The sequence below is a fragment of the Petaurus breviceps genome, unplaced genomic scaffold (genome assembly GCF_028583685.1).
Source record: "Petaurus breviceps papuanus isolate PSGF00001 unplaced genomic scaffold, PetGlider_PUasm1.0 99, whole genome shotgun sequence".
NCBI lineage: Eukaryota > Metazoa > Chordata > Mammalia > Diprotodontia > Petauridae > Petaurus > Petaurus breviceps.
This window is the reverse complement of record NW_027187465.1, coordinates 686,984-710,376: the sequence shown is the minus strand read 5'-3', so window position 1 is coordinate 710,376 and position 23,393 is coordinate 686,984. Positions and strand designations below refer to the sequence as shown.

Genomic DNA, 23,393 nt, shown 5'->3' with positions numbered 1-23,393 from the left:
TTCCCCCCCCCCCCCGGGTGAAACGCACGCCGCGCTCCGAGCTGCATCCAATCAGAGCTGCAGCAGTGAGCGCGTCATCCTGTTCTTCCCCAGTGATTTGCTTGCTGGTGCCATTGAGAGCAGTGCTGCGGAGGAGAGCTGAGGCAGGACAACATAAGCCCTCCCCTGAAAATAAGCCCTCTGGTGTTTTTCTTTCCAAAAAAATTAATAAGACAGTGTCTTATTATCGGGGAAACACGGTAGCAGATTTCAGGGCCCTCAGGGGCCAGTGGAAGCAGTGAGTGCTAATCCCCTCTTATCCAAGGCTGGGGGGGCCTGAGTAAGAGCAGCCCTCGGGAAGGGGATGGATGAGGAAGATAGCAGTGTAAATGGTTTTAAACTTAAGGGCAAAAGGAAGAAGAGACTTGAGGGGCACTATCAGGGAGGAGAGCCCTCCTTCAGCCAGCCCCAGGTCTACCCCATTGCTGGGTGCTAAGAGTATACAAAGATGAAAAGCAGCTGAATCTGCCCTCAGGGAGTTTACAGTCTAGGAAGGGGACAGGTTCTGGCCGACAAAGATTAGAGAACCCAGACTTGAGAGCTGGCACTTTGTGCCAGGGAATCTAACAAGCTGTCATGGGAGAGGCCATGCCTGGGCTGGAGAAAAAGGCAGGCCGACTAGCAGGCTCATGGCTAGCAGAGAGGCAGAAATGGGGCCTTCTGGTCTTGGAGAGGGGTCCAAACAAGCCTGACACAGAGAACAGGCTCAGAGGGCAATGAAGGAAGGTAGCTCTGGTGAGGCTGGCCATCTGCTGCCAGGCCGAAAGGGGCTTGGGGGTGTTTTACTCTGTAGGCATTAGTGAGTCTGCCACAGAGGAATGGCATTGGCATGATCAGATGTGTGCTTGTGGCAGCTCTGTAGGAGATGGCTCGGAGCACATTGGGGGCAGGCTGACAAGTTGGGGGGGGCCAATTCAGTGGTCTGGGGGGGGGGGGGGGGGGGGAAAAGGCATAGGGACGCCTGAGCCTTTGTGTAGGTAGGAGAGGAGCCAGGGGAGAGGGAGAGGTTCAGGATGTGCCTTTTGGGGGACATCTGAGGAAGCCTGTGGACCTCTTTCAGAAGAAAGGTTTTAAATACATTACCTAAAGAAACTCATGCTGAAATACCATTATCAAAATGTTTTTTAAAAAACCCAAATTCTTGTATTCTTTGAAATTGTTCTAGGGGCTCCCAAGTTCAGCCCTACTGTTCTAGAGGAGTGATGGAAGAGAGTGGGGAGGGAGAGGGAAAGTTATTGATAGTGAGGCCTCGTTAGAACATTTTTTTTAATTCACAAAGAAAAACCCAAGGAAGTCCTGACAGCCATGACAGCTTTGAAAGGGACGTGTAGCTTTTCTTATCTACTTTTTTTTTAAAGCAAGTGGAGTGAAATGGAACTTTTTTTTCCTTTAGTTCTATGTGTATGGAGATGTCCTTTTTTGGTATTTAAGTTGAGAATTTCTTTAAACATTTTAAAATATTCAGAAGAGATGGAACATAATCTGAAAAAAGACATGACATCCTTTTTATCCTGAGAAGAGGTGGGCAAGCTAAGGGAGCTCCTGGGGCTCTTCTCAGCCAAGTAGCTGGTGAGGTTGTCTGCCTAGAGAGGGGACCAGGCTGAACTGGCAGTGCTTGAACCCCTGGAAGCTCAGTGGGTGACTTCGTTCCACAAGGTCCAGCCACATACCCCCAGAGGATCCAAGCCTCTGCAAGAAGTACATCCACAAGAGACAGCCACTGGCACCAGAGAACGGAGGGTTTGAGGGCCTGCCTCACCCTGGTTGGAAACGGGAGGTCATGGTCCAGTAGCTGCAGAGGATCAGAGAGGCAGATTTCAGGCAGTCAGGAAACAAGGCCAGCACACCTTTGAGAGCCACCCTCCAACAAGCTCTGACCAGAAGGGCCTGGCCTCCACTGATGTTCCTCCCTGCTCCTTCCCTTCTAGGCCTATCTGCACTCCATGTGCATAATTCACCGAGATCTGAACTCCCACAACTGTCTCATCAAGCTGGTGAGTGCCCTGGGGGCAAGCTGCTGTGCCTGGTGGGCATCTGCCTCACCCTGGGGGCCTGGGGGCAGTGGCAGCTCCAGAGGGAGTGCAGGGACTCTTTTACCCACTTGTCCTTCTCAGCTAGAGGCCAAGCTCTGTGACCTCTGGCTTTGTGTGCTTGCCAGGCCTGCTGGGCTCCCTTCTCTGCTCTCCTCTAGTGTCCATCCTGCTTTCTGGCCCTACTAAGATGCCCATCTCTCCTGCATTCTCCTCCTTTCTCTCCCAAGCTTACTCGAACTCCCCTCCATGAACCACCACTTTTTCCTAAATTCTGTTCTCATCTCCATTTCCACTTCTGGTTCTCCTTCACCAACCCCCATCAGATGTGGCATCATCCTGGGCCCCCTTTGGGTGACCTATACTCACCCTCAGAAAGCCCTTATGTTGTTTAGGAGAGTTCCCTGGCAGCCAGTGACTTAGGGTGGGAAGAACACCAGACTGGCACTGAGATCCGGGTGCTCTCGGCCTCTTGGCCTCCATTCCTTCCTCTGTAGAGTGGAGGCACAATGCTGGACTGCCCACCTCTCCAAGAGTCTCAGTGCCTTCTTTGCTCTCCCCATTGTTGGGAAACCTGCTGACCACAGGGGTCACTCAGCCCCGTTTTGTGTCTTTGGCCAGGACAAGACTGTCGTCGTGGCCGATTTTGGCCTCTCAAGGCTCATCGTGGAGGAAAGAAAGAAGCCCTCCTCAGAGAAGACTTCCACCAAGAAGCGTACCTTGCGCAAGAGTGACCGCAAGAAGCGCTACACCGTGGTGGGGAACCCCTACTGGATGGCCCCCGAGATGCTTAATGGTGAGACAGGCTGCCAGGCATGCACCATGGGAGGGCCTAGAGCATCCTGAGGCCTCCAGCCTGGCAGCCCAAGCATGTGCCCACGGCGGCCTGCCTTCCCACCCCAGCTCCTCAAAAACTGGACTGTGCCTCCCCCTTGTGGGCCAGCTTCCAGCAGCCAGATGGGCAGGCGAGCTGCTGCCACCCTCAGGCGCTTAGCTTTCCCTCTTTGTTTTCTGTTATATGTTGCCCATGCCTGATAGAGGGAGTACATGTCTGTCTGTCTTTCTGCCTGCCTGCCTTTCTGCCTGTTTTTATGTCTTTCTGTCTGTCTGCCTGCCTACATATCTGTCTTTCTGCCTGTCTGTGTCTGTCTGTCTGCCTCTGTCTGTCTTTCTGCCTGTCTGTGTCTGTCTACCTCTGCCTGCCTGCCTTCCTGTCTGTCTGTGTCTGTCTGCCTGCCTGCCTTCCTGTCGGTCTGTGTCTGTCTGCCTCTGTCTGTCTTTCTGCCTGTCTGCCTGTCTGTCTTTCTGTCTGCCTGCCTGCCTGCATATCTGTCTTTCTGCCTGTCTGTGTCTGTCTACCTCTGCCTTCCTGTCTGTCTGTGTCTGCGTGTCTGCCTGCCTGCCCCAAGAAGCAATCCTTGCCTCAGCAGACATCTAAGCACCCATAACCCTTTGAGAGGAGGAGGTGCCAGCATTCTCCACCCCATTATCCTGCTTGTGGAAGCCCCTCAGTAGCAGGAGAGCCAGGGCTGAGGCTTTCTGAGCCAAGTCTTTTCACTTTGAACTCAGGCCCAGGCCCTAGAGCTTCTCCCTGACTGAGACACAGCCAGAGTAGCCTTTATTTGCCTACTGTCCTCAATAGCCAGTCCTGGTCCCTACAGGATACTCTCTTGGGGTTACAAGATGTGGGGTTCTGGAAGCCTGGGCTGCCCTGCCATGGACAAAGTTGTAGAAACAGTTATTTCCATTCCTTCTGAGAAGCCCTTGCCACCTTGGGGGCCAGTGATCATTGTGCAGGACTGCTGCTGCTTCAGTGGGCACCTCTCAGCCTGGTCCTGAAGGTCAAGACCAAGGTCATTTGGTGCCTGCCCTGGCATCCTTGCCCCCACTGTTCAGCCACCATCACCTTCCTGAGGTGGAGTTCAGGCCTTGACTTTGAACCTTGGCCCAGCCCTAGCTGCAGAGGACAGGAGAGAAGTACTCACCCTCCTGTTTCATGTTCCCCTAGGAAAGAGTTATGATGAGACTGTGGATGTCTTCTCCTTTGGAATAGTTCTCTGTGAGGTGAGTTCAGACCCCAGCTCAGCATGATGCAGTGAGGGGCAGGCTCTGGCTTGGGGCAGCTAAATAAGGCATACTCCCTGCCCTCAAGGAGGTGACAGACAAGATGTACATGCCGGAAGCAGTAACTGTGATAACACACTCCACTGATGTGGCCATTCTCTTTGCCGGTACAGATCACAGCCCACGGTCCTTATTACAAGGAAGGCCCTGTGCTCAGTGCTGGGGAATCCAAGACGAGAGTAGTACCGGCAGTCAGGGTGCCCAGTAGATATGGGGCTGCTGGCCTCGGCAGCGGGGGAGGCCTCATTGTCTACCCGTTCAGCTGTATCGGCTTCTCCAGAATCCAGGCCTTCCTGTCCTATTACTGGGCACACCTGGCCAAGCTTCCTCCCAGCCACCTTCTCAGGTCCTGCTCCCACGCTGCCAAAGTATGGGCTCACTGCCCCAGGGCAGCCTCCTCCACCCCTCCAGACCCCTCTGCATCCTCTCTGCATTCTTCCTTGACTTGAGGCTTTGATTGAAGAGGTGGGCTAAGCTTTGTGGAACTAACACCTGCTGTAGGAGTTGGCCACCTCCATCACCCCCTCTCTGGTTCTCATCTTTAGTCTCTCCTCATCCACAAGCCCCTTCCCTGATACCTACAAGCATTCTCAGACCTCCTTCCTCCTTTTCATCTCCCTCAGGGTGCCTCCCTTTGCATCTCATAACAGAGCTCCTGGAAAGCTGTCTGCTTTCAGCCCCTCTCTCTTCCTCACACATCACATTCACTTCTCAGTCCCTAGAAATTGGCCTTCCAAACCAATCACTAACTGAGATCATTGTCTCCGATGTTACCCCCCATCTCTGAGCTGCCCTGGCCCGGGGCCTTTTCTCAGGTGGCCTCTAGACCTTGGGGCAGCTTTGGGGCAGGCACCTGCTGCTTCCAGCCTCCTTTCAAGTGACCTTGCATGCTCACCAAGACTGGGCTTCAGGCCCTGTTCTCATCCTTCTGGATGATCTCATTAGCTTCCCAGACATCTCCTGATCTCCAGGCCCATATTATCAGCTGCTTCCTGCATTTGCCACCTCAGTGTCCTGGAGGCCTCTTGAGCTGAACACGTGTAAAATGGACCTCCTTGTGATTCTCCCCAAGAGCTGATTGGCTGCCTCCAAACGGCCCCATTTCTGTGCAGAACGCGCCTTCCTTCTGGTCAGCCAGTTGCGCCACCTTGAAGTCAGCCATCCAGGACACTCCCTTCTTTTTCCATGTCCATGGCCAGTCCGTCTCTGCCCCCATCACCTCTCATGTCCATTCCTTCCTCCTGGCTGGCACTGGGGTGGTCTCTCTGCTCTTCTGGGGGTTTGTATGGTAAAGGAAGAGCTGTGGCTCTGGAGTCAGAGAGTCTGGCTTCCATCCCGCTCTGCCACCGGGGCAACATTGGTCATAAGTGGCCTCTGAGCTGTGATCTGTCCGATGAAGGGCTTGGACTCCGTGGCCTCAGGCTCCTTTCTTCGAGCCTGTGATCCCTCTACATTGCTTCCCAGTATCCAGTGCAGACTTCTCAGCCTTCCACCATCTAGCCCCACCTACCAGCCATTCAGTCTTGGCTCCCAGAGGCTCTCCAATCCTCCTCCCTCCCTGGGACCCCCCACACCTGGAATGCACTCCTTGCCTCCTTCTTGCACGGCTCAGGCCCATCCCCTTCCACTCACTGCATGGCATTCCTTGGCACGGCATTCATATTGTACTTGTCACAGTAGAAGTAAGCTCCTGGAGGGCAGTGACTTGTATTTTTCTCCAGCGTTTAGCACAGCACCCATCACATCAGAGAGTTAGGCCTAAAGGTTGAACTGGCTTTGAGATCTCCCTGCAGTGGGGAAGCACGGTGTGTCTGTCACACAAGGAGTGAATGGTGGGCAGCATCACACAGTGGTCAGAGGACAGACTTCTTGGGACTCTGCTTGTCTCCCAAACCTTCCCATCCTGCACTCCCACCCAAAAGCTTGCCTTTTACTCCTGCTGCCGGTGACTTCTGGATGTCCCCTACAGATCATTGGGCAGGTGTATGCTGACCCTGACTGTCTCCCTCGCACACTGGACTTTGGCCTCAACGTGAAGCTTTTCTGGGAGAAGTTTGTGCCCACAGATTGTCCCCCAGCTTTCTTTCCCCTTGCCGCCATCTGCTGCAAACTGGAGCCCGAAAGCAGGTGAGTGATGGTGGTGAGGGGGCCTGAGGGTCTGAACCCCCTCAGTGTGCCCACCAGAAAAAAGGGCCATTCACCGGAAGGCCCTCTTGGCTCTCAGGGCGGGTTCTGTGAGGCAGTGGGATAGTGTGGGAGCACCCTGGGGTCAGAAGGCCGAAGTCCAGGATCCAGCCAGAATCTGCTTAGCTTCGTGACCTTGGCCCAGCCTGCTTTCTCACCTGTATGTCGGGGACAGCCTCATAGATTTGTTCTGAGAAGCGTGCTTGGCCATCGGGCCATGGGCTAGTCTGATGCCTCTGAGGGAGTGCGGGCCTTTCCCAGGCAGATGGGAGGAGCTGGAAGCGCCCCTGCTCCCTTGGGCAGCTGCAGCCGGTCACACTCTGGTCTTCCAGGCCTTTTGTGGTGACTACGGAGGATCCCTCACCCTGAGGTGCTGCTTGTCTTCTTTTGCAGACCCCCATTCTCCAAACTGGAAGATTCCTTCGAAGCACTTTCCCTCTACCTGGGAGAGCTGGGGATCCCTCTGCCCTCGGAACTGGAAGAGCTGGACCATGATGTGAGTGTGCAGTATGGGCTGAGCCGAGACTCCCTTTCCTAAGCTCTGCCAGGCCACTGGCTGCGTGGCAGGAGAACCGTGGTACCCCAGCAGCCCGCGGGGCATCCCAAGGCACCACTGCCCGCTTGTGGGGCAGCGACCCAGCCCCAGTCTGGCCGAGCTGAGCCTCCTGTGGATCCGTGGCTCCCTTTGAGAGGGAAAGAAGCCATTTTTTGCTCCCTCCTCAGGAGGGAATTGTGCCCAACACTACTGCTCAGGAGATAGATCTCTGGGGCACGCGGTGTGCCCCTTCACCATCTCCATTTCAGCTCTCACCTGCAAGCTGTGAAGAAGCACCCCTGCCCCTAGCACCCAGAAACCCGCTGCCTCCTCACAGGGCCTGCACCCACTTCCGTGGGCCCCTCACTGGGTGGGTGCCCTGACTGGGCCTCTGCCGTGTTGGACATGTGGGAGTGAGTGTGGTTAGCTGCCCTGTGTGCCCCTGCTCTCCAGGAGCTTCCCAGACTTAGGAAGGGCTCATCTCATTACTTTACCGCCCTGTGTGCCAGTCTTCTTGCAGGACCTGAGAGAGTCCCCACTACCTCCACCGACGTGGGGCATGTGGCAGGGTGGGAGACGACCAGGCCTCCCCCTGTGAACTTTACTCATGGTCACTCCTTCCCCCAAGGCAGGCCTGCAGTAGGGAACTTAGAAAATCCTTTATGATGGTGGTACGGGTCAGTGCCAGCTGCTAGCAGACATGGCCTTGAGACTGGGACAGACCCAAGTCTCTTGCCAGGGTAGACATTCCAGTCCCTGGGCATGATGGATGCTGTTGTCCTCTGGGTTGGTGAGGATGTGCACCCAGAAGTTTCTCTGCTGAGGGAAGGAGACATGATCTGGGGGAAAGAGAATTCCGCACCTGAAACTTAGGAAAATGAACCCCCTGAGCAAGGCCCACTCACCCTCTCAAACTCACAGGGCCCTTTCCCTGGCCAGCGTGGAGGGCACCCTCCAGCTCACCGTGGGGGATGCCGATCACGGCTGCTTTTCCCAGAAATGACCCGGAAGGAGCAGCCATGTGCAGCTGGGTTTGCCTTCTCCGATGTCTCTCCAGGCAGACACCATATTTAACAGTCAGGGAGCGGGTGCTGAGGTTACTGAGATGGGGCACGGGGTGCCGTTCATACTCTTGGGTTAGCTCTGTTAACAGAAACACGTGAAATAGTGATTGTCAGCCTGATGAATCGTAGAACTGCTTGTCATCTCTTGACTGAAGTTTACTTTTCCTATGAGCTGTGTAAATTGGCTGTAGGCCTCTAGGGACTCTTTGGTGGCAGGATGTGGTAGACTGACAGGGAGGAGGGGACCAGGAAAGTCAGTCAGGTGACAGAGGAAACTGGCCTGAACTGTCTCCTTCCCCAAGAGGGCAAGAACCAGTGTTCTTCGCGGCAAGTGTGAAAAGAGGAGGGAGGGCCAAGCCGGGCACTGGGGTCGACTTCAAAAATTAAGCAACAATGTAGCTGATGAACCAATATTAAAATTATTTGGGCTGTGGATCAGAAAAACGTGGATGCGCTTTCCTTGTTAGAAAATGCTTTAGGTGGGCAATTAAGGACCAAGAAACAGTCTTGGAGATGGCCGCAGTGACCACAAAGATCCATCTGCCTCTAGCTACTCACCAGAATGTGGCCTCAGACCAGGCTTTCCCTCATCTATAAGGTGAGGAGAACTTTGGGTTATGTGAGCTGCAAAGACTGCCTCTGACATCCCCTGTCCTCAGGCCCCTCCCAGCCCTGCCATCCCCTGTTCTCAGGCCCCTCCCAGCCCTGCCATCCCCTGCTCTAAGGGCCCTTACAATTTTGACATTCTGTGGTGGCCGGCCACTCAGTTATGGAATAAAATGAATGCAGGTCTCATCCAGCCCCACCTAGAAGGAAGCTGTTTCTCCATTTCTATAAAGCCATTCTCATTCTTGGTCTCAGATGGGCTCAGCCTTGGTTGGAACCTGAGTCACATGTAAAATACATTCGTGTGTTTTACTCAGTGGCCAGGGTTGTTGTGAAGGTCAAACAAGACAATATTTATAATTATTATTATTATAGTAGTGCAGTGGCCGGTACCGGTAGGCACTCAGCAGATGCTTGTTCCCTTTCTTCCCGATCCACAAATGTGGAGAATATGGCCTCCATCCAGTGTGGACTCACTGGGTGGTCTCCTTGGAGAAGCTCCCAAAGCTCTTATTCAGAGAGGAACCCCTGCCCCTTTCCTCCGTGCAGGGCACTGGGCTCAGCTCAGCATTCAGGGCCTAATCCTCAGAAAGTTCCTTCCTGCATTGCCCCAGACTCCAGGCCTCCGGAGGAGAGGTGGAACCTTTGCATCCTTGGGGAGAACATCCTTCTCTAGCCCCCAGGGCACCCAGATTCCCCCAGACGCTGTATCTTCTGCAGCTTTGCCCCTCCCTCCCTGGGTCCTCCCCGTGACAACACCCTCAGGCACCAGCCTGCTCCTCCATGGCCACACTGGGGGGCCCTCCAACTCTGGGCCGCCACCCGAGGTCAGGCAGGGGTTTCTGAGGTCACCAGAGAGCCACCTCCCAAGGGTGAGCTCATGGGGCAGAGTACTCTACCCAAAGGCTGACAGTGCTCACAAGTGGGTTTTGTCCTGTTTAATGTGTTTTTACCAAGTTGAATCCAGAGTGGCTTCCTGCCTATGTGTGCAGGTGTTAGAATGAGGTATATAAAACACACAGAAATGGTTAAAAAAAAGTCAGAATCAGTAACATGGCGGTGTCCCTGGTGTGCAGTGCACATGCAAGCCAGGCTTATAGATGCCAAGGTTGTCCCTTCGACTGGAGCCACGCAATACTCCAGGGCTATGTATGCGTGCACACACGCACGCACACACACACACACACACACTCACTCACCCCTACAGCCACTTGGATTTCAGGGGGTGGAGAGCAGGTGCAGGTTTGGTGAAGTCCCTCCCTTCTTCTTAATGCCTTATGAGAAGCAGTGAAAGACTTGGAAGGATTGGAGACCCCAACCCTGTGAGAGCCAACCTGTCTCTCCCCCACCGTCCTGTGCAGCTGTGGACTTTCAGAGGCTGGGGGGAAAGAGGGCACAGTTTGGCAAGCCCCAAAAAACCCTGTTGTGTGAGCCCGTCTGCATTTCCTTTTTCTCTGACCCTCAAGCTTCTGCAGGAACTTCCTGGGGGACATTTAAAGGATCCAGCAATGGAACTGTTGACTGAAAACATTTCTGGTTCCTTGGACAATTACGAATCCTAAAATATTGTCATTGTTTCCTGACCTCATCTCTCAGTCCGGAGCTTTGAGCCCGGACTCCCTGTGTTGGCCTAAGGCACCTGACTCAGGCTTCAGTCTACATGGAATGTTCAATAAATTAATCTCTTCATTTGGGCCCAGAAGAGGGTCGGCCCCAGGCTGCAGTTACCCTGGAACAGGCCTGACCCTCCATCTCTAGGCCTTCTTGGCCCATGACTCTAAGTGCATAAACTGAGCTCTTGGCCTCTAGGGGCTGCAAACACTACTGAGGGGCCCTAATTCACCATTTGACTCTGATGCGAATGAAGCTCCCATTTTTCCTGAAATAGAAAGGTAACAGTCTATATGTGCCATTCACACCTCTAGAGGTGGGGACAGGGAGGAAGCCAAGGCCATGTGGAATTCCAGAGCACAAAGGGAAGAGTGGAGACGGGGACAAAGCCCACCCTGTCCCTGGTTTGAGTCCTGTGGGCAGTCCCTGCAGACATCTCCATAGACAAAGTCCTGCCCTGAGAAATGACCCTCCCGGAGAAGCAGGGCCCCCTCTAGTCCTTTGTCTCTGGAATTCATCCACAAAACACCATAACAGAAGCCGAGGCCATTCCCTGCTTTGTCCTGGGAGGTCAGTGTCAGTGTGGACTCCTACCCACTGGCCACCAGCTCAGGCTCCAGGCGTGCCAGCCTGGTCCATGAGGGGGGCACTGCCATCCTTTGTGTCTTCCCCCGGAGTCCGGTGGGTGTGAATCACAATGGTTTTCTCATCCACGAGCTCACATGCAGGATTCGTGAAGGCAGACAAGGGCAAAGTGATACGCTGCATCTCCCGCTCAAAAGTTTTCTGTTCACGATGCTCATTGAAGTCCTTCCCCCTGATGGAAAGAATGAAAACAAAAACACCATCAATTCACGGTTCCTGCCTGGATTCCTTTCACTTCTTATCTCAAGTGTCACAGAGGCTGGCATCCCGGGCTCTGCGGGCATGCTGTCCCATCCAGTGGCTCTCCAAACAGGACACGTGTGGCAGCCTTGTGGTCAGTGCATGGGACACAAGGAACAAACAGTCCCCATGCCTCTCCCTCAACAGCGAGGAGCGATGGTAAAAATGGACGGCAAATACAGCCTCAAAACCAAGCCATCCTTACAGTAAAGAAGAAAATAAGAAGGGACAAAAGGAAGTCTGGTGCTCTGTGCTGTGACCCATTCCAGGCCTCGCCCAAAAGCCCACCCTCTCGTGGGGCAGCCTGTTCCCTTCCTGGAGAGCCCAAATTCTTGGGAACGTTCCTTCTGTCAAGCTCCACTATCTAGACATTACAGGTCTTCCCTCTGGGTCCAAGCAGAACCCCTTTTTTATTTCTCCCACTTAACCCGCCCTTCTTAATAAGCCATAAGATGATCTCCAGGCCTTCCAGGGTCCTGGTTGCCTTCCTCTAGATTCTCTCCAGCTTATCAGGGTCCTTAAAGTGCCCCAGTCATAACTGGATGTGATTTCCCGAGTGCCACCCAGCCAGGGTAGGCACTGGGATCTCTGGTCCTGGACATCCGCCTCATGGGACCTCAGTTTTCATGGCCACCACAAAAAATGGGCTTATCCCGAGTTTCCCGGCTGTCTCTGCTCTGGTGCTTGGAAAGCCAACTTTTTGGAAGATACTCAAGATTCAAAGATTTTACATTGATCCCTATTCAATTTCATCTCACATCCAGCCCAACAGTCTCTCAAGATCTTCCCGACCATCCTCCAATATATAGGCTTTCCCCCCTCACTCTGAGTCAGTGCAGATGTCCTGTTTCATCTCACATCACTCAGACTCAGATGTCTCCACCATTCTGGTCTCAGATGAAGAGGGTCCTTCAGCTTGCCATGGCCTTTGACCCTAGCTAACCCCTTCTGACTTCTGCAGTCCTCTCAATCAGTCATCCCACCTCTCCCCCAGCCACCCACCTCACAGCCTCCCTCACCCCCCCACCCACATAGTCAATATTATGGTTTCTACCTTCCCAACATTTCGTTTCATTCAGAAGACACATTCCCTTCTCTTCACTGCACAGCCACAAGGCTCATGCAGGCCCTCAGGGCCTCTATGGACTACTGCAGTCACCTGTTGGGGGGGATGGTGGTGCCCCGGACAGTCACAGGGACTGTGGAATGGGGAGAGAGAGAGAATCTGAGATGCCCATGGGACATGCAGCACAAGATGGCCAAGAGTTCTTTGGAGATGACTGTGGGACTGAAACTGTGCTTCAACTCGAAGCTGGAGAGATTGATTTGGAAATCATCTGTTATCGCAATTGGTTTCTCTCCCTGCTTCTCTTCCCACTTCTCTCAGTTGCCAAGGTGATTTTCCTAAAGTATGGATGGGTCTGACCAGCACTCCCTCCCTCCCTCCCTCTCTCTCTCTCTCTCCCTCTCCCTCTCCCCCTCTCTCTCTCTCTCTCTGTCTCTTCCCTCCCCTCTCCTCTCCTCTGCTCTCCTCTTCCCTTCTCTCTGCCTCTCTGTCTCTCCCTCTGTCTCTGTCTCTCTTCTCTGTCCTCTCCTCTCCTCTTCCCTTCTCTCTCTCTCTGCCTCTCTGTCTCTGTCTGTCTCTGTCCCTGTCTCTATCAGTCTCTCTCTCTGTCTCTCCCTCGCTCTCTTTTCTCTCCTCTCCTCTTCCCTTCTCTCTCTCTGCCTCTCTGTCTCTGTCTCTCCCTCTCTCTCTGTCTCTCTCTCTGTCTCCTCTCCTCTTCCCTTCTTTCTCTGTCTCTGTCTCTGTCTCTCTCCCCCTCTTTCTCTCTGTCTCTCCCCCCTCCCTCTGTCTGTCTCTGTCTCTCTCTCTCACACACACACGCACACACACACACTCATCTCAGTGAGCTCTATCAGCCCCCTCCGACCTCCAACACCAAAGTCCTCTGGCATTTAGGCTGGCCCTCCCTCCCCCCCACTCTGTTCCCATGCACAGGCCGCTCTAACCCAGTGGCATCCCCCAGCCCTGCCCGTGCCTTCCCTTTCAGATTCCCTGCGTCCTCTCTGTCTGCATCTCTGTGCTGAATTACTGTAATGTCAGCACCCTCATTAGACTGGGAGCTCTGTGAGGGCAGGGACCCTGTTTCTTCCTTCCTTGTATCCTCAGCATGTGATGCCATGCTTGGCACACAGTAGGAGCTTCATAAATGATGGCTGACTGGAACAGGAAGAGGCGTGAGAGTCAGGTCTTGCCTGTGAAGTTTATACAGACTGTGTGACCCTGGACAAGTCAGCCTCTCCGTGCCTCAGTCTCCCCCTCTGTAAGATGAGAGGCCAGCCAGACGGCTTCTGAGGTCCCTTCCACAGCCAGAGCCCAGATCCTCGTGACTAGGGGATCTCTAAGGACATTTGAGATTGGTTTGCCAAGCAGGCTGAGCTCCTAGGAAGAGAATGTGCTGGCCTCGGACTCCCCGTCCTCATGGTGGGTCAGTGTCTGATCTGCCCCGAGAGCTCCCAGAAGACCTGGACCTTTCCCTGTCCTCTGGCCCGCAGCCTCCTCTACACTGGCCCCCGCTCTGGCTGGGGCAGGAAAGCTGTCCTCGGCTTCTGCCTCCCTCCTGCCGTGGGACCAGCCCATCCTTACTGCTGGACAGTATATTACTAGCACCAGTCACTGCTTCCCCAAGTCTGACAGCCCCCTGTGGGAAGGACTGTTAAAGCTGGGCTCCTGAGCATGCAAAGGTACGCCAAGCTCTGGCCCCATGGTAACCCCTCCTAAGAGCACAACCCCGGGGAGGCCCTGCCTGAAGCAACCAGTGGCCTGAGGACCAAGGATCAGATCCTGTGCCCATTACTGGCTTTATGACCTTGGGCATGTCTTCAGCTCTCTGGGCCTCAGATTCCCCTCTGCAGAAGGAAGGGGCTGGGCTCAGAGGGATCTAGAATTCTGTGGTCTTGGCTGCAGTGGCAGAACTGGGGGCTGGCTTTGGGGCTCGGTTAGGAAAGGCACAGTCGGTCCCACCGACATGAAGCCCTGCCATGAGGACCGAGGCTCTGGTTTTTCAGTTACAGGATTTAAAAGGGCCTTAGGAATTGTCACATCTGACCTCTTCATGGACCAGAAATAGAAACTGAGGCCCAGAGAAGAGGGAGTGGTTTGCTTGAGATTGCCCACCAGGTAAAAGGCAGAGGCAGGATTCACGCCAGTCTCCTGTCTCCGTCTAGTTTCCTTCCCTACACCAGGCTACCTCCCTCACTTATAGCAAGTGGCCCAGGCCTGGCCCTTTGGAACGGCCTCTGCCTCGGTCCTAGGAATGATCAGAAAATACATAGCAAATGCTGGCCAAAGTCTCTGCCCCTGCCAGTCTCTGCAGGTTTCCTCCCCTGCCTGTCCTCTGAAAGGGATACCTCACAGAAGGCACGTCTGCCCCACTCCCAGGAGCATGGGAGCTGGCCGGGGTGCTCAGGAGGAATGGTGGAGCCCTGACACACTCTTCAGGGGCTGGGACCCTCCATCCGGAGGCTTCCCAGCACAGCCAACTCTGTGTCCAGTGGAAAAAATGAGGCAGCAACTTGCCCCAGCTCCCGACAAGAAAAAGAGCAGGACCCTGACTTCTCCTGTCCGGTCCCTCTAGCCTCCTTCTGATAGCTTGGCTCAGGGGGCAACAAAAGACCCTTGTGGCCAAGGAGAAACAGATATTGTATTCACTGACCATCCCCCCCCCCTTTCCTCGGGGGTGGAGCGGGGTAAACTTACACTCTTTCCTTGCCTCTTATCTGTGAACAAGGGCTAGACTGGAGTTCTGCCCAGCCTGCGACTGCTGGGGGAGGCATTGGCGCCCTCAGACCAACCCGCTGAATCCCACAGCCCCTTGCAGGCACAGTGTCCCCTGCCCACCCTGGAGCAGAGGGGCAGGGGAGCCTCCGATCCCCACCCCCACCTGCCACCCCTGTTCCAGGGCCGCAGTCTGAGAGCAAGGCTCCCTCCACCTGCCCACACCCTCCCAGCTAATGGAAGGCTTCATCCCACAGATCAGCAGTAACCTGATTCCTGCCTTGCCAAAGGGCCAGAAACACAAGCCAGGCAGCAAACAGATCAGGGAGAGACGCCAAGGGAGCCACCCTGCTGGTCTCAACCCTGGCTTCCTCTTCCTGGGCCCAAGAGGGAACAGAAAAACCTCATTGAGTCAAGCCGGCTTCTCTCAAACAGGGGGTTGCAGCAGTCAGCCAAGCCCAGGGGGTCAGGGAGCCTGCCCTGAGCTCAGTGTCCTTGGTAAATCGAGGCAGTTAAGCCAGATGGCCCTGCCACTCTGAAGCACTGACCCCAAACGAACACTTCCAGGCAGGAAGACTGAAAACTTAGCAGGACAAACCAGCAGGTTCAGTGACTTGGACAAAGCAGAGAAACAGGAATGGGCTGCTGTTTCTGGCAGCCAATGACCCCTAACTTCCACTGAGCAAAAAGCCCAGTTTGCAGACTGAGGCCATCTCACGAGACCCGCTGCCTGGACAGAAATCCTGCCCAAAGGGTCTTCCTGTCCCTGCCCCTGCCCCTGCCTGAAAGCCCCAGCCTCCCAGCCCAGCTGGTCACTTTTGGACAGCTCTGCGCCTCAGGATGCCTCCCCTCCTGCCCTCAGGGTCCAGCAGAACCGGCCCAATCCCCCTCCCACTGACAGCCCTTCAGCCCCGGATGTGCAGAGGGAAGGTGGTCTTAGAGCTCAGACCTTTGTGGGCTGGGCGGCCTGGCTTCCCTCTCTTTAAAAGGGTTAAAATCATCCCCAGGAGGAGCTTAATTCATTTCCTGTTCTACGGCCCTTAAACCCCACAAAGCGCTTTCTGGGGCAGAAGGTGTGGCAGGCACAACATGGAGGCAGGCCGGGCCTGGAGATGGTGCCAGCTGCCTTCCCCACAGCACAGGAGGAAGAGAGGTCAAGGATCTCAAGCACTCAATTAGTATTTATTAAGTTCCTACTGTGGGTCAGGCCCTGTTCAAGGCCTGGGTAAGCTGAGGTGGCCCCTCACCCCCTGTGCAGCCCCTGTGCATCCTGCCCCTGAGGTCAGCAAAAACTGTGATGGGGCAAGGGCCCTGTAGGCAAGAGTCAGGTTTTTATTCTTTCCTATACCCCCCCCCCCCCCCCCACAGTGCCTAGCACAGTACAGGTCCATTGTCTCAATAATCATGCCTCCAGTAGGGCCACAGGTAGACCAGTGCATGCTGGACTTCCCCCATCAGATCTCACAGTGGTGTCTACTGCCCTCCCACGCTGACCATCTTCCTGCAGTGCCCCACAGTGGAGGACGGGGCAGCGATGCCTGGGGCCCTGGCTTTGAGGCTGTGCACTGAGGCACACAGGGCAGGGACCTCACACCCATCCAGCCAGCCTGGCCTGCCCTTCTGTGACCACTCCCCTTTCTGGTCTGCTCTTGCTCATTTTAACCGGATCTCATCTGAACACACTGGGGGACTGGGAGAGGATGCGTCCTGACCCTGTGCACTACAGACGGCCCTGCCTAAGAGCTTATCCCTGAAGAGGCCGCTAGGTGGCGCAATGAATAGAGCACTGGCCCTGGAGTCAGGAGGACCTGAGTTCAAATCCGAGCTCAGACACTTAACACAAAAACCTAGCCATGTGACCTCGGGCAAGTCACTTAACCCCAACTGCCATGGAATGAGGAGAAGATGACAGCGACAATAAGCAGACAAGGAGCCATCCGTGCTTGGGATGGACCCTCTAGCCAGATAGCTATGGAACAGATATGGATATAATAATAGATTATAGAAATATGGAATAGATAGAAATATCTCCCAATTTTTTCCTTCTAAAATCAGCGAGCACTTATTAGGCATTTACTGTATGCCAAGTTTTCTGTAAATAAAAACTTGGGACATAAAGAAAGTTACAAATGAGTCCTGCCCTCAGGGAGCTCACATCATGTCCCCTCACGTCCCTCTACCATCCAGCCTGGAAATTCAGTGCCTCCTAATGTGCCCAAGCCCACTGCTGGTTGGTTAGGAGCGCCATCTCTGACCTGGGTAGCCTGGTGGGGTCACCTCCTCCAGCTGCCACAGGAAGAGAGGACACACAGCTGTCCTGTATATAGGGATATCTCCTTTCATCCTCCAGCAAGAGACCTCAGAGGCATCTGGTCCAAATTTAACCCAACATCCTCATTTTCCAGAAGAGGAGACTGAGGTGCACAGAGGAGAGGAGGGTGAGCAGCAGGGCCAGGATTGGAACCAGGCCTGTCTGCAGAGATCCCACAGGGGGAGGGGCAGGCAATAAGATACTGACCTCTTGTAGACATAGCCCAGGACGATGCCAGCACCAACGGCAATGATGACGACCGTCATGGTGATGCCCAGCACGTAGCCTGCCAAGAAAGAGGGCGACACTCATGAGCGCCTCTGTCGAGTTAAGACGGGCAGCCTCCTTGTGGAGTCCTCGGCGAGGAAGGGACCCTTGGGGTGTCGGGAAGAGGGGCAGGGCCTACCTATCATGCCCAGGTCTTTCTTCTCCGACATCATCCTCACTCTCTGGCCGACCCCAATCACGGGCTGCACCGCTGCTGACTCGCTGTTAGAGGGCAGAGAGTCTGCGACCTCAAACACCTCCCCATCGGCCCCTTGGCTTTCCTGAGACGCCCCTGCATCCGTGCTGAGGGGCAGTGTTTCCTGAGTAGGGGCTCCTGGAGAGGGAGAAGGAAATTGTGGGTGTCAGGAGAATGTCCCTAGTGATGGGGGTGCTTTGGGACCCCTCCTGCAGAGGAGGGTAGGGACAGAGGGGCACCAGACATCAGGGATGGAAGGGATAGGACCGCATGGGTCCTCTCCACCTTCTAGACACACACACACACACACACACACACACGCACGCGCGCACCCTGGGTAGCGCACTGGTCAGAGCTGTCCCTGGTCTAAAAGGAAGGAGATTTCCAGGGGACATGCTCTACTCAGAACCGTGTTTTGAAATCACATCTCTCATACTTTTCCCATTAGACACCTACTAGCTATGTGACCCTGGGCAAGCCTCAGTCTCCTCTCCCATGAAATGGGGGCAATATCAGCACTGGCCACCCAGGGATCCAATGGGATCATGGCCGCACGGTGTTTTGCCAATGTAAACATGCTGCATAAATGTTTTTGCTGTTATTCCTGCTGCTAATTCCCCTCGCTTCCTAGCTAACCAAAGCCAGCAATGCCCAAGTGCCATTTTGCCTGGGCTCTCCTCACTCTGTCTGGGATCCCGACAGGCCACCAGATACTAGGCTTTCGTCTTTCTTGGCACCATTCTTGGCACGCGGTAGGTGCTCAGGACCTGTGGCTGACTCATTGCCTTGATGAGCAGTAGGGTACAGGACCAGGACCCAAATCCTGGCTTTGCCACTGAGTCGCGGTGTGTCCCTGAGGTAAGGCACCTTCCCTTTGCCTCAGTCTTCTCAGCTGTAAAATGAGTGTGTTGGACTCAAGGGCCAGAATGCTGGCGCACTTTGGACGCTTCGCGCCCCCTCCCAGGGTGACCGTCCCGGGGACTCTTGGAGCTTAGCTCTGTGGCCCCATGCAGCTCGGTCAGGGTCGGTGCAGGGCTGGAGCCGGGTGAGGGAGGGCCAGGTAGGACTCAGACCCAGGGCCCCTGCTTCTCATTCACCATCTTGTTCCATTTGGCCTCCCATGATCCTCTGATCTGGTCATAAACTCTTCCCTTCTCCGCAGATCTGACAGGTCGGTGTTCCCGGGCTCCCCTAGTTTACTTGGGGCATCATTATGTCTAAGGCGTGTGCTCATTTTGAGCTCGTCCCATGGGAACCAAACTTCTCAGAAGGCACCAGCCTGTCTTTCCCGGGGGCAAGGCCGACAGAACCAGACAGCGAGCTTGCTCAGCCGAAATCCAGCCGGGTCCAGCCCAGAGCAAAGACTTTCTTCCCCACGGGGGTGAACCATCTTAACCTATCACTTCTGGAAAGTTTCTGCCCCTCCCTGAGCCTCAGTTTCCCCGTATGTAAAGTGGACTATCATTCTCAGACCCTTCCCAGCCCTGACATCCCCTGTTCTCAGGCCCCTCCCAGCTCCGACAGCAGCCCATAGGTCTTGGCTCTGACACTTTGCCCAAGTCCTTTGCCCTTTCTGAGCCTCAGTTTCCCCATGTATAACAGGGGCTGGTCTCGAGGGTCTCGGGGGCCCCTCCAGCTATAGATCTGGGATCCCATGCTCCGGGTGCCCCCCTAGCTGGGACCTTCCTTGGCCCTCTCCGCCTCAGTTTCCCCACCACGTCCCAGGCCCACACAGGCGCCTTGAAAACACTTGTTTACCAGCAGCTAGCCGAGGATGAGCTCATGGGGAGTGGCCCCGATAGCCAATAGGCTGTTAGCGTCTCGGCCCAGAGACAGCCGCGGCCAATGGCGAGGCGGAGGAGGTGGATCCCGAGGCGGGGCCAGAGGAGGGGCGGGACCGGAGCCGGGGCCAAAGGCGAGGGCGAGGGGGCGGGGCAGTCCCCTGGGGGCGGGAACAGGGGGCGTGGCCAGAGGCCGCGGCCAATGGCGGGAGGTGGGGCGGAGCTGAGGGGCCCCAGGGAGGCGGGCGGTACCTGCGCACAGGACAGGCTGGCAGCGCTGCTTCTCTGGGGCTTCCAAAGAGCCGCTCACGTAGCACCAGGGCCCGGCCACATCCGAGTCAGGGTTCCTGCAGAAGCTGTGGTTCTCCGAGGTGGTTTTGCGGCCTGGGGCCTCCCCTGGGGAAGGGGGCGGGGGAAGGGGCGGTGAGCCGACCCCCGCCTGTGTACTGTGCGCCCCCCAGGAGGGCTGCCCTCACCTCCCTCCTCACTTCCCTCACCTCCTCTCCCACCTCATTTCCCACCTCCCTCATCTCCTCACCTTCCTCACCTCCCTCAACACCTCACTCACCTCCCTCCTCATCTCCTCCCTCACCTCCTCCTTCACCTCCTTCCTCACCTCCTTTATCTCCTTCCTCACCTCCTCCCTCACCTCCCTCATCTCCTTCACCTCCTTCACCTCCCTCAACACCTCCTCACTCACCTCCCTCCTCATCTCCTCCCTCACCTCCTTCCTCACCTCCTCACTCACCTCCTTCACCTCTCTCCTCACTCACCCGGTTTCCTCACTCTCCTCCTTCATCTCTTCACTCTCCACCCCATTTTCTTATGTTCTTCTCTCATCTCAGAACTCATCTTTTCACCTCCTCATCGATCCTCCTCCCTCACCTCCTGTATCCCTTCCCTGATGACTCCTTTCCTGCACTCTCCCAACTCTCCCTCCTTCACACACTCTATCCCCACACAATCCTCTAACCACTTTCCCAGGCCCTCCCTGACCTCTGCCAGCTCCCTTCCCCTTCACCTCCCAGCCTGCCCCCTCACTTCCCATTCCCTCACCGTGCGCCCCCTTCACTCGCTCATCCCTCTCCTACTCACCCTTGTTGAGAGTCCCTGTCCCCTGGTTTTGCACTTCCAGCCAGTTGAGGCAGGGTAGTCCGTCTGCAGAGAAGCTCTGGTCAGCCTGGTACAGCTTCCCCCGGTCCCAGAAGCAGCCTGTGAAGAAGAAGGGCCTTGGCATCTGCAGCAATCATAAGTCCGTAGTGGATGTGTCCCCACGGTGCCCGGTGCAGGGATGGAGGCAGCAGAGCAAAGGGACGAAGCACCCTCACTTTGGGGTCAGAAAACCTGGCTACGACTTGTGCGGTTAGGCAGCTCCCTGGGCCTCAATTTCCACATCTGTAAAATGTACTAGATAGAAAATGTAAGGGCCCTGCTTGCTCTAAGCCTGCTGTGTGCTTGTGGCCCGTCTCTCAGCAGTCTATGCAGCCTAGAGGACACTGGTCAGCGGGTGGGCATCCAGCTCCCAGCCGCCCCCGCCCCCGCCCTGCCCCTAGTGCCTGGGACAGAGTTATTCCTGTTATGTAAACTAGGCATGACTCCAAATCCACCCCCCTCCCATCCAAAGTCTTCAGCTGGAACCCCCACCGCCCCCCACCCCCACCCCGGAACGCAGCAGGAAATGAGAAAGAAAAAATGTTCGGAAGGAGAGCTGGAGGCAGCAGCCTGAGCTCGGACGCCCAGAGCTCCAAGCGCCGGCTGCTGGGCTGACAGCGGGAGGCGCAGGTCTGCCTGCCCCGCGCCCGGCCCAACCTCAGCATCTCCGAGCTGTGCCTCGGGGAGTCCAGGGAGCGCAAAGCCGGGGAATGCTCGCAGCCACGGGGCACGACTCCAGCTCGGGATCCAGGCAGCCGCCCCGAAGCTGCTGCCCCGTTGCCTTTGTCCCGCTGTCCAAGGTGGCCCTCCGAGTTCCCCAGCCCCACTGGCCCAAGCTGGAGCTGCCCTGCTTCTCTGCGGACAGCATGCCCACCACCGGGCTGAGGCAGAGCGCAGGGCTCTCGTCACCCCCGCCCCCCCCCCTCCCGCCCTCCCCCCAACTCCCCGTTAAGTTGCTGGGACGAACTGGGACTCACCTCCCCGGGAGCCCGAGGCTGCGCCCAGGAGCGCGGTGCCCAGGAGTAGCGCGGGCCCCCAGGGCAGAGGCAGCTGCATCCCGGGGCGCTGGGCTGAGCCGGAGCGCATCCTCGGACGGGCTGGGCGCCCCGGCCACTGATCCTCAGGCTGCCTCAGCCAAGCGCTCGGCCGCTCGCTGGCTGGCCGGCGGGTGGACTGGCTGCGGGTCGGTTCGAGGCTCGCCTGGGCTGCTCTCTCCTGGTAAACAGCCTCCCCCCAAGCCGGGGAGGGGAGGGCGTTTGCAGCAGCAGCAGCAGCCGGGCAGCTTCTGGGTCCTAAGGCGCGCTAGCTTCTCCAGTTCGCCCCGCCTGGGGCGCAAGGAGGCCCACAGGTGCCAGCCCTGCGCCCCTCCTCCAACGTCCTCCGCCCTCCCCAGAGACGCGCTCCCTTCCAGCCTCAGCTGGCCGAATTCTCAGGGCGATTCCTCCCGGCCGCAACTAAAGTGAGAGAATGATGGGGGTTTGAGGGGCAATGCCAACTGATGCCCCAACTCCAAAGAGCCTGCGCCCCCAAGCCCACCCCCGGGCACTCAGGGCCTCATACAGGGTCTGATTCAGCAACAATAGGCGTTTATTAACTGGGGGGGGGGGGGGGGCGGGGAAGGGATGGACAGAAAATCAAGAAGAAATCAATATTAGCTCCGGGTCATCGAGAGAGAGAAAGCCAGTCAACAGACATTTATTAAGCCCTTCCTGTGTACCCCGTGCTAAGCTCTAGGGAGACAAAAAGACGCCCTAGACAGTCCCTGATCTCAGGGCTAATGGAGGAGACAATGTGAAAATAATGATGTTTAGAAGATATATTCAGAGTAAGTGAGAGGTGATCTGGAGGGAGAAGGCGCCAGCAGCTGAGGGGAGCCACAAAGGCCTTCTGCAGTTGGCGGAATGTGAGCTAAGGCTTGAAGGAAGCCAGGGAAACCGAGAGGCAGAGTATTCCAAACATCGAGTACCGCCAGGGCAAAGGCTCAGTGTCCGGAGAGGCAGCGTCCTGTTCCACTTGGGCCCAGAGACTGCAAGGAGGGGAGTCTGGGAGAAGAAAGCCGGGAAGGTGGCAAGAACTCAGGGGTTGGAGAGCTCCCCGCTTCAGACACGAAGCCTGTCCCAGCCCTCCTGCATTCCGGCTGCCTGCCCTGAGAGACCACTCCGAATTGGTGCGGGCTGCTATCTGCCCCCGGGGACCGAGAAGGGGCTGTGTTTTACCTTTCTTTGTATTGCCAGCATTTAGTACAGAGCCTGGCACATAGTGGGCGCTTAATGAATGCTTGTTGACTGACTGCAGGGCCATTTCAGTGCGAACGGACACATTTCTTAAAAATAGTGGCACCCCACTCAACTGTATCCCTATGCTGACCTCAGGGTTCCTCTAATTGGAGCAAAGATTAAAAGGGGGTCCTTGCCTGGAGTATACATAAAAAACACATATTGGGGGCGGCTAGATGGTGCAGTGAATAGAGCACCAGCCCTGGAGTCAGGAGGACCTGAGTTCAAATACGGCCTCAGACACTTAGCACAAAAACAAGCCTTGTGACCGGGGCAAGTCACTTAACCCCAATTGCCCTACCTTCCCACTCCAAATAAAAAGAAAATGCATATTGGCAACTGCTCATGTATATTGTGTATCCTAAAACCTTCTCCTGGAAGCCTTGAATTCATGTGAAGGAAGGAAAGCACAATTCTTCTGAGTCTTCACAGCCCCCCCTGGACACTGGGATTCCGGGGATCTGTCCCTGCCTTTGGCTTCCTCCCAGCTCCCCCCCCCCATGCTGGGCATCCATGAATTGACATCTGTCCCTCACTTTGGCATGGGGGAGGGG

The 23,393-nt window shown here is 55.8% G+C and overlaps 2 protein-coding genes across 3 annotated transcripts in view; one reads left to right on the top strand and one right to left on the bottom strand.

Moving 5' to 3' along the window:
• The window catches only part of LIMK2 (LIM domain kinase 2), a 64,218-nt gene extending 55,798 nt beyond the window's left edge, over window positions 1-8,420 (top strand). For both annotated transcript variants that reach the window (XM_069081660.1, XM_069081661.1), the window contains 5 exons: window positions 1,968-2,033; window positions 2,691-2,865; window positions 4,078-4,133; window positions 6,163-6,320; window positions 6,771-8,420. In XM_069081660.1, coding sequence (XP_068937761.1) covers window positions 1,968-2,033; window positions 2,691-2,865; window positions 4,078-4,133; window positions 6,163-6,320; window positions 6,771-6,915 — 600 coding nt within the window. In that variant the 3' untranslated portion in view covers window positions 6,916-8,420. The remainder of the gene's footprint in view (window positions 1-1,967; window positions 2,034-2,690; window positions 2,866-4,077; window positions 4,134-6,162; window positions 6,321-6,770) is intronic.
• Window positions 8,421-9,505: 1,085 nt separating this feature from the next.
• On the bottom strand, window positions 9,506-21,797 carry PIK3IP1 (phosphoinositide-3-kinase interacting protein 1). Its single transcript, XM_069081662.1, has 6 exons — window positions 21,541-21,797; window positions 20,507-20,623; window positions 19,664-19,807; window positions 17,574-17,768; window positions 17,375-17,453; window positions 9,506-11,010 (listed from the first exon to the last, which is right to left on the bottom strand). The coding sequence occupies exons 1-6, from the start codon at window positions 21,647-21,649 to the stop codon at window positions 10,803-10,805; spliced, it is 852 nt and encodes a 283-aa protein (XP_068937763.1). The 5' UTR covers window positions 21,650-21,797; the 3' UTR covers window positions 9,506-10,802.
• Window positions 21,798-23,393: the final 1,596 nt, after the last annotated feature.

Coding starts and splice junctions, on each gene's coding strand:
- PIK3IP1 (XM_069081662.1), bottom strand. CDS start 21,649: ATGCGCTCCGGCTCAGCCCAGCGCCCCGGGATGCAGCTGCCTCTGCCC. Junction 20,624..21,540: donor AGCCTCGGGCTCCCGGGGAG/GTGAGTCCCAGT, acceptor TCTTCTTCACAG/GCTGCTTCTGGGACCGGGGG. Junction 17,769..19,663: donor CCAGCCTGTCCTGTGCGCAG/GTACCGCCCGCC, acceptor CTCCCTCTCCAG/GAGCCCCTACTCAGGAAACA.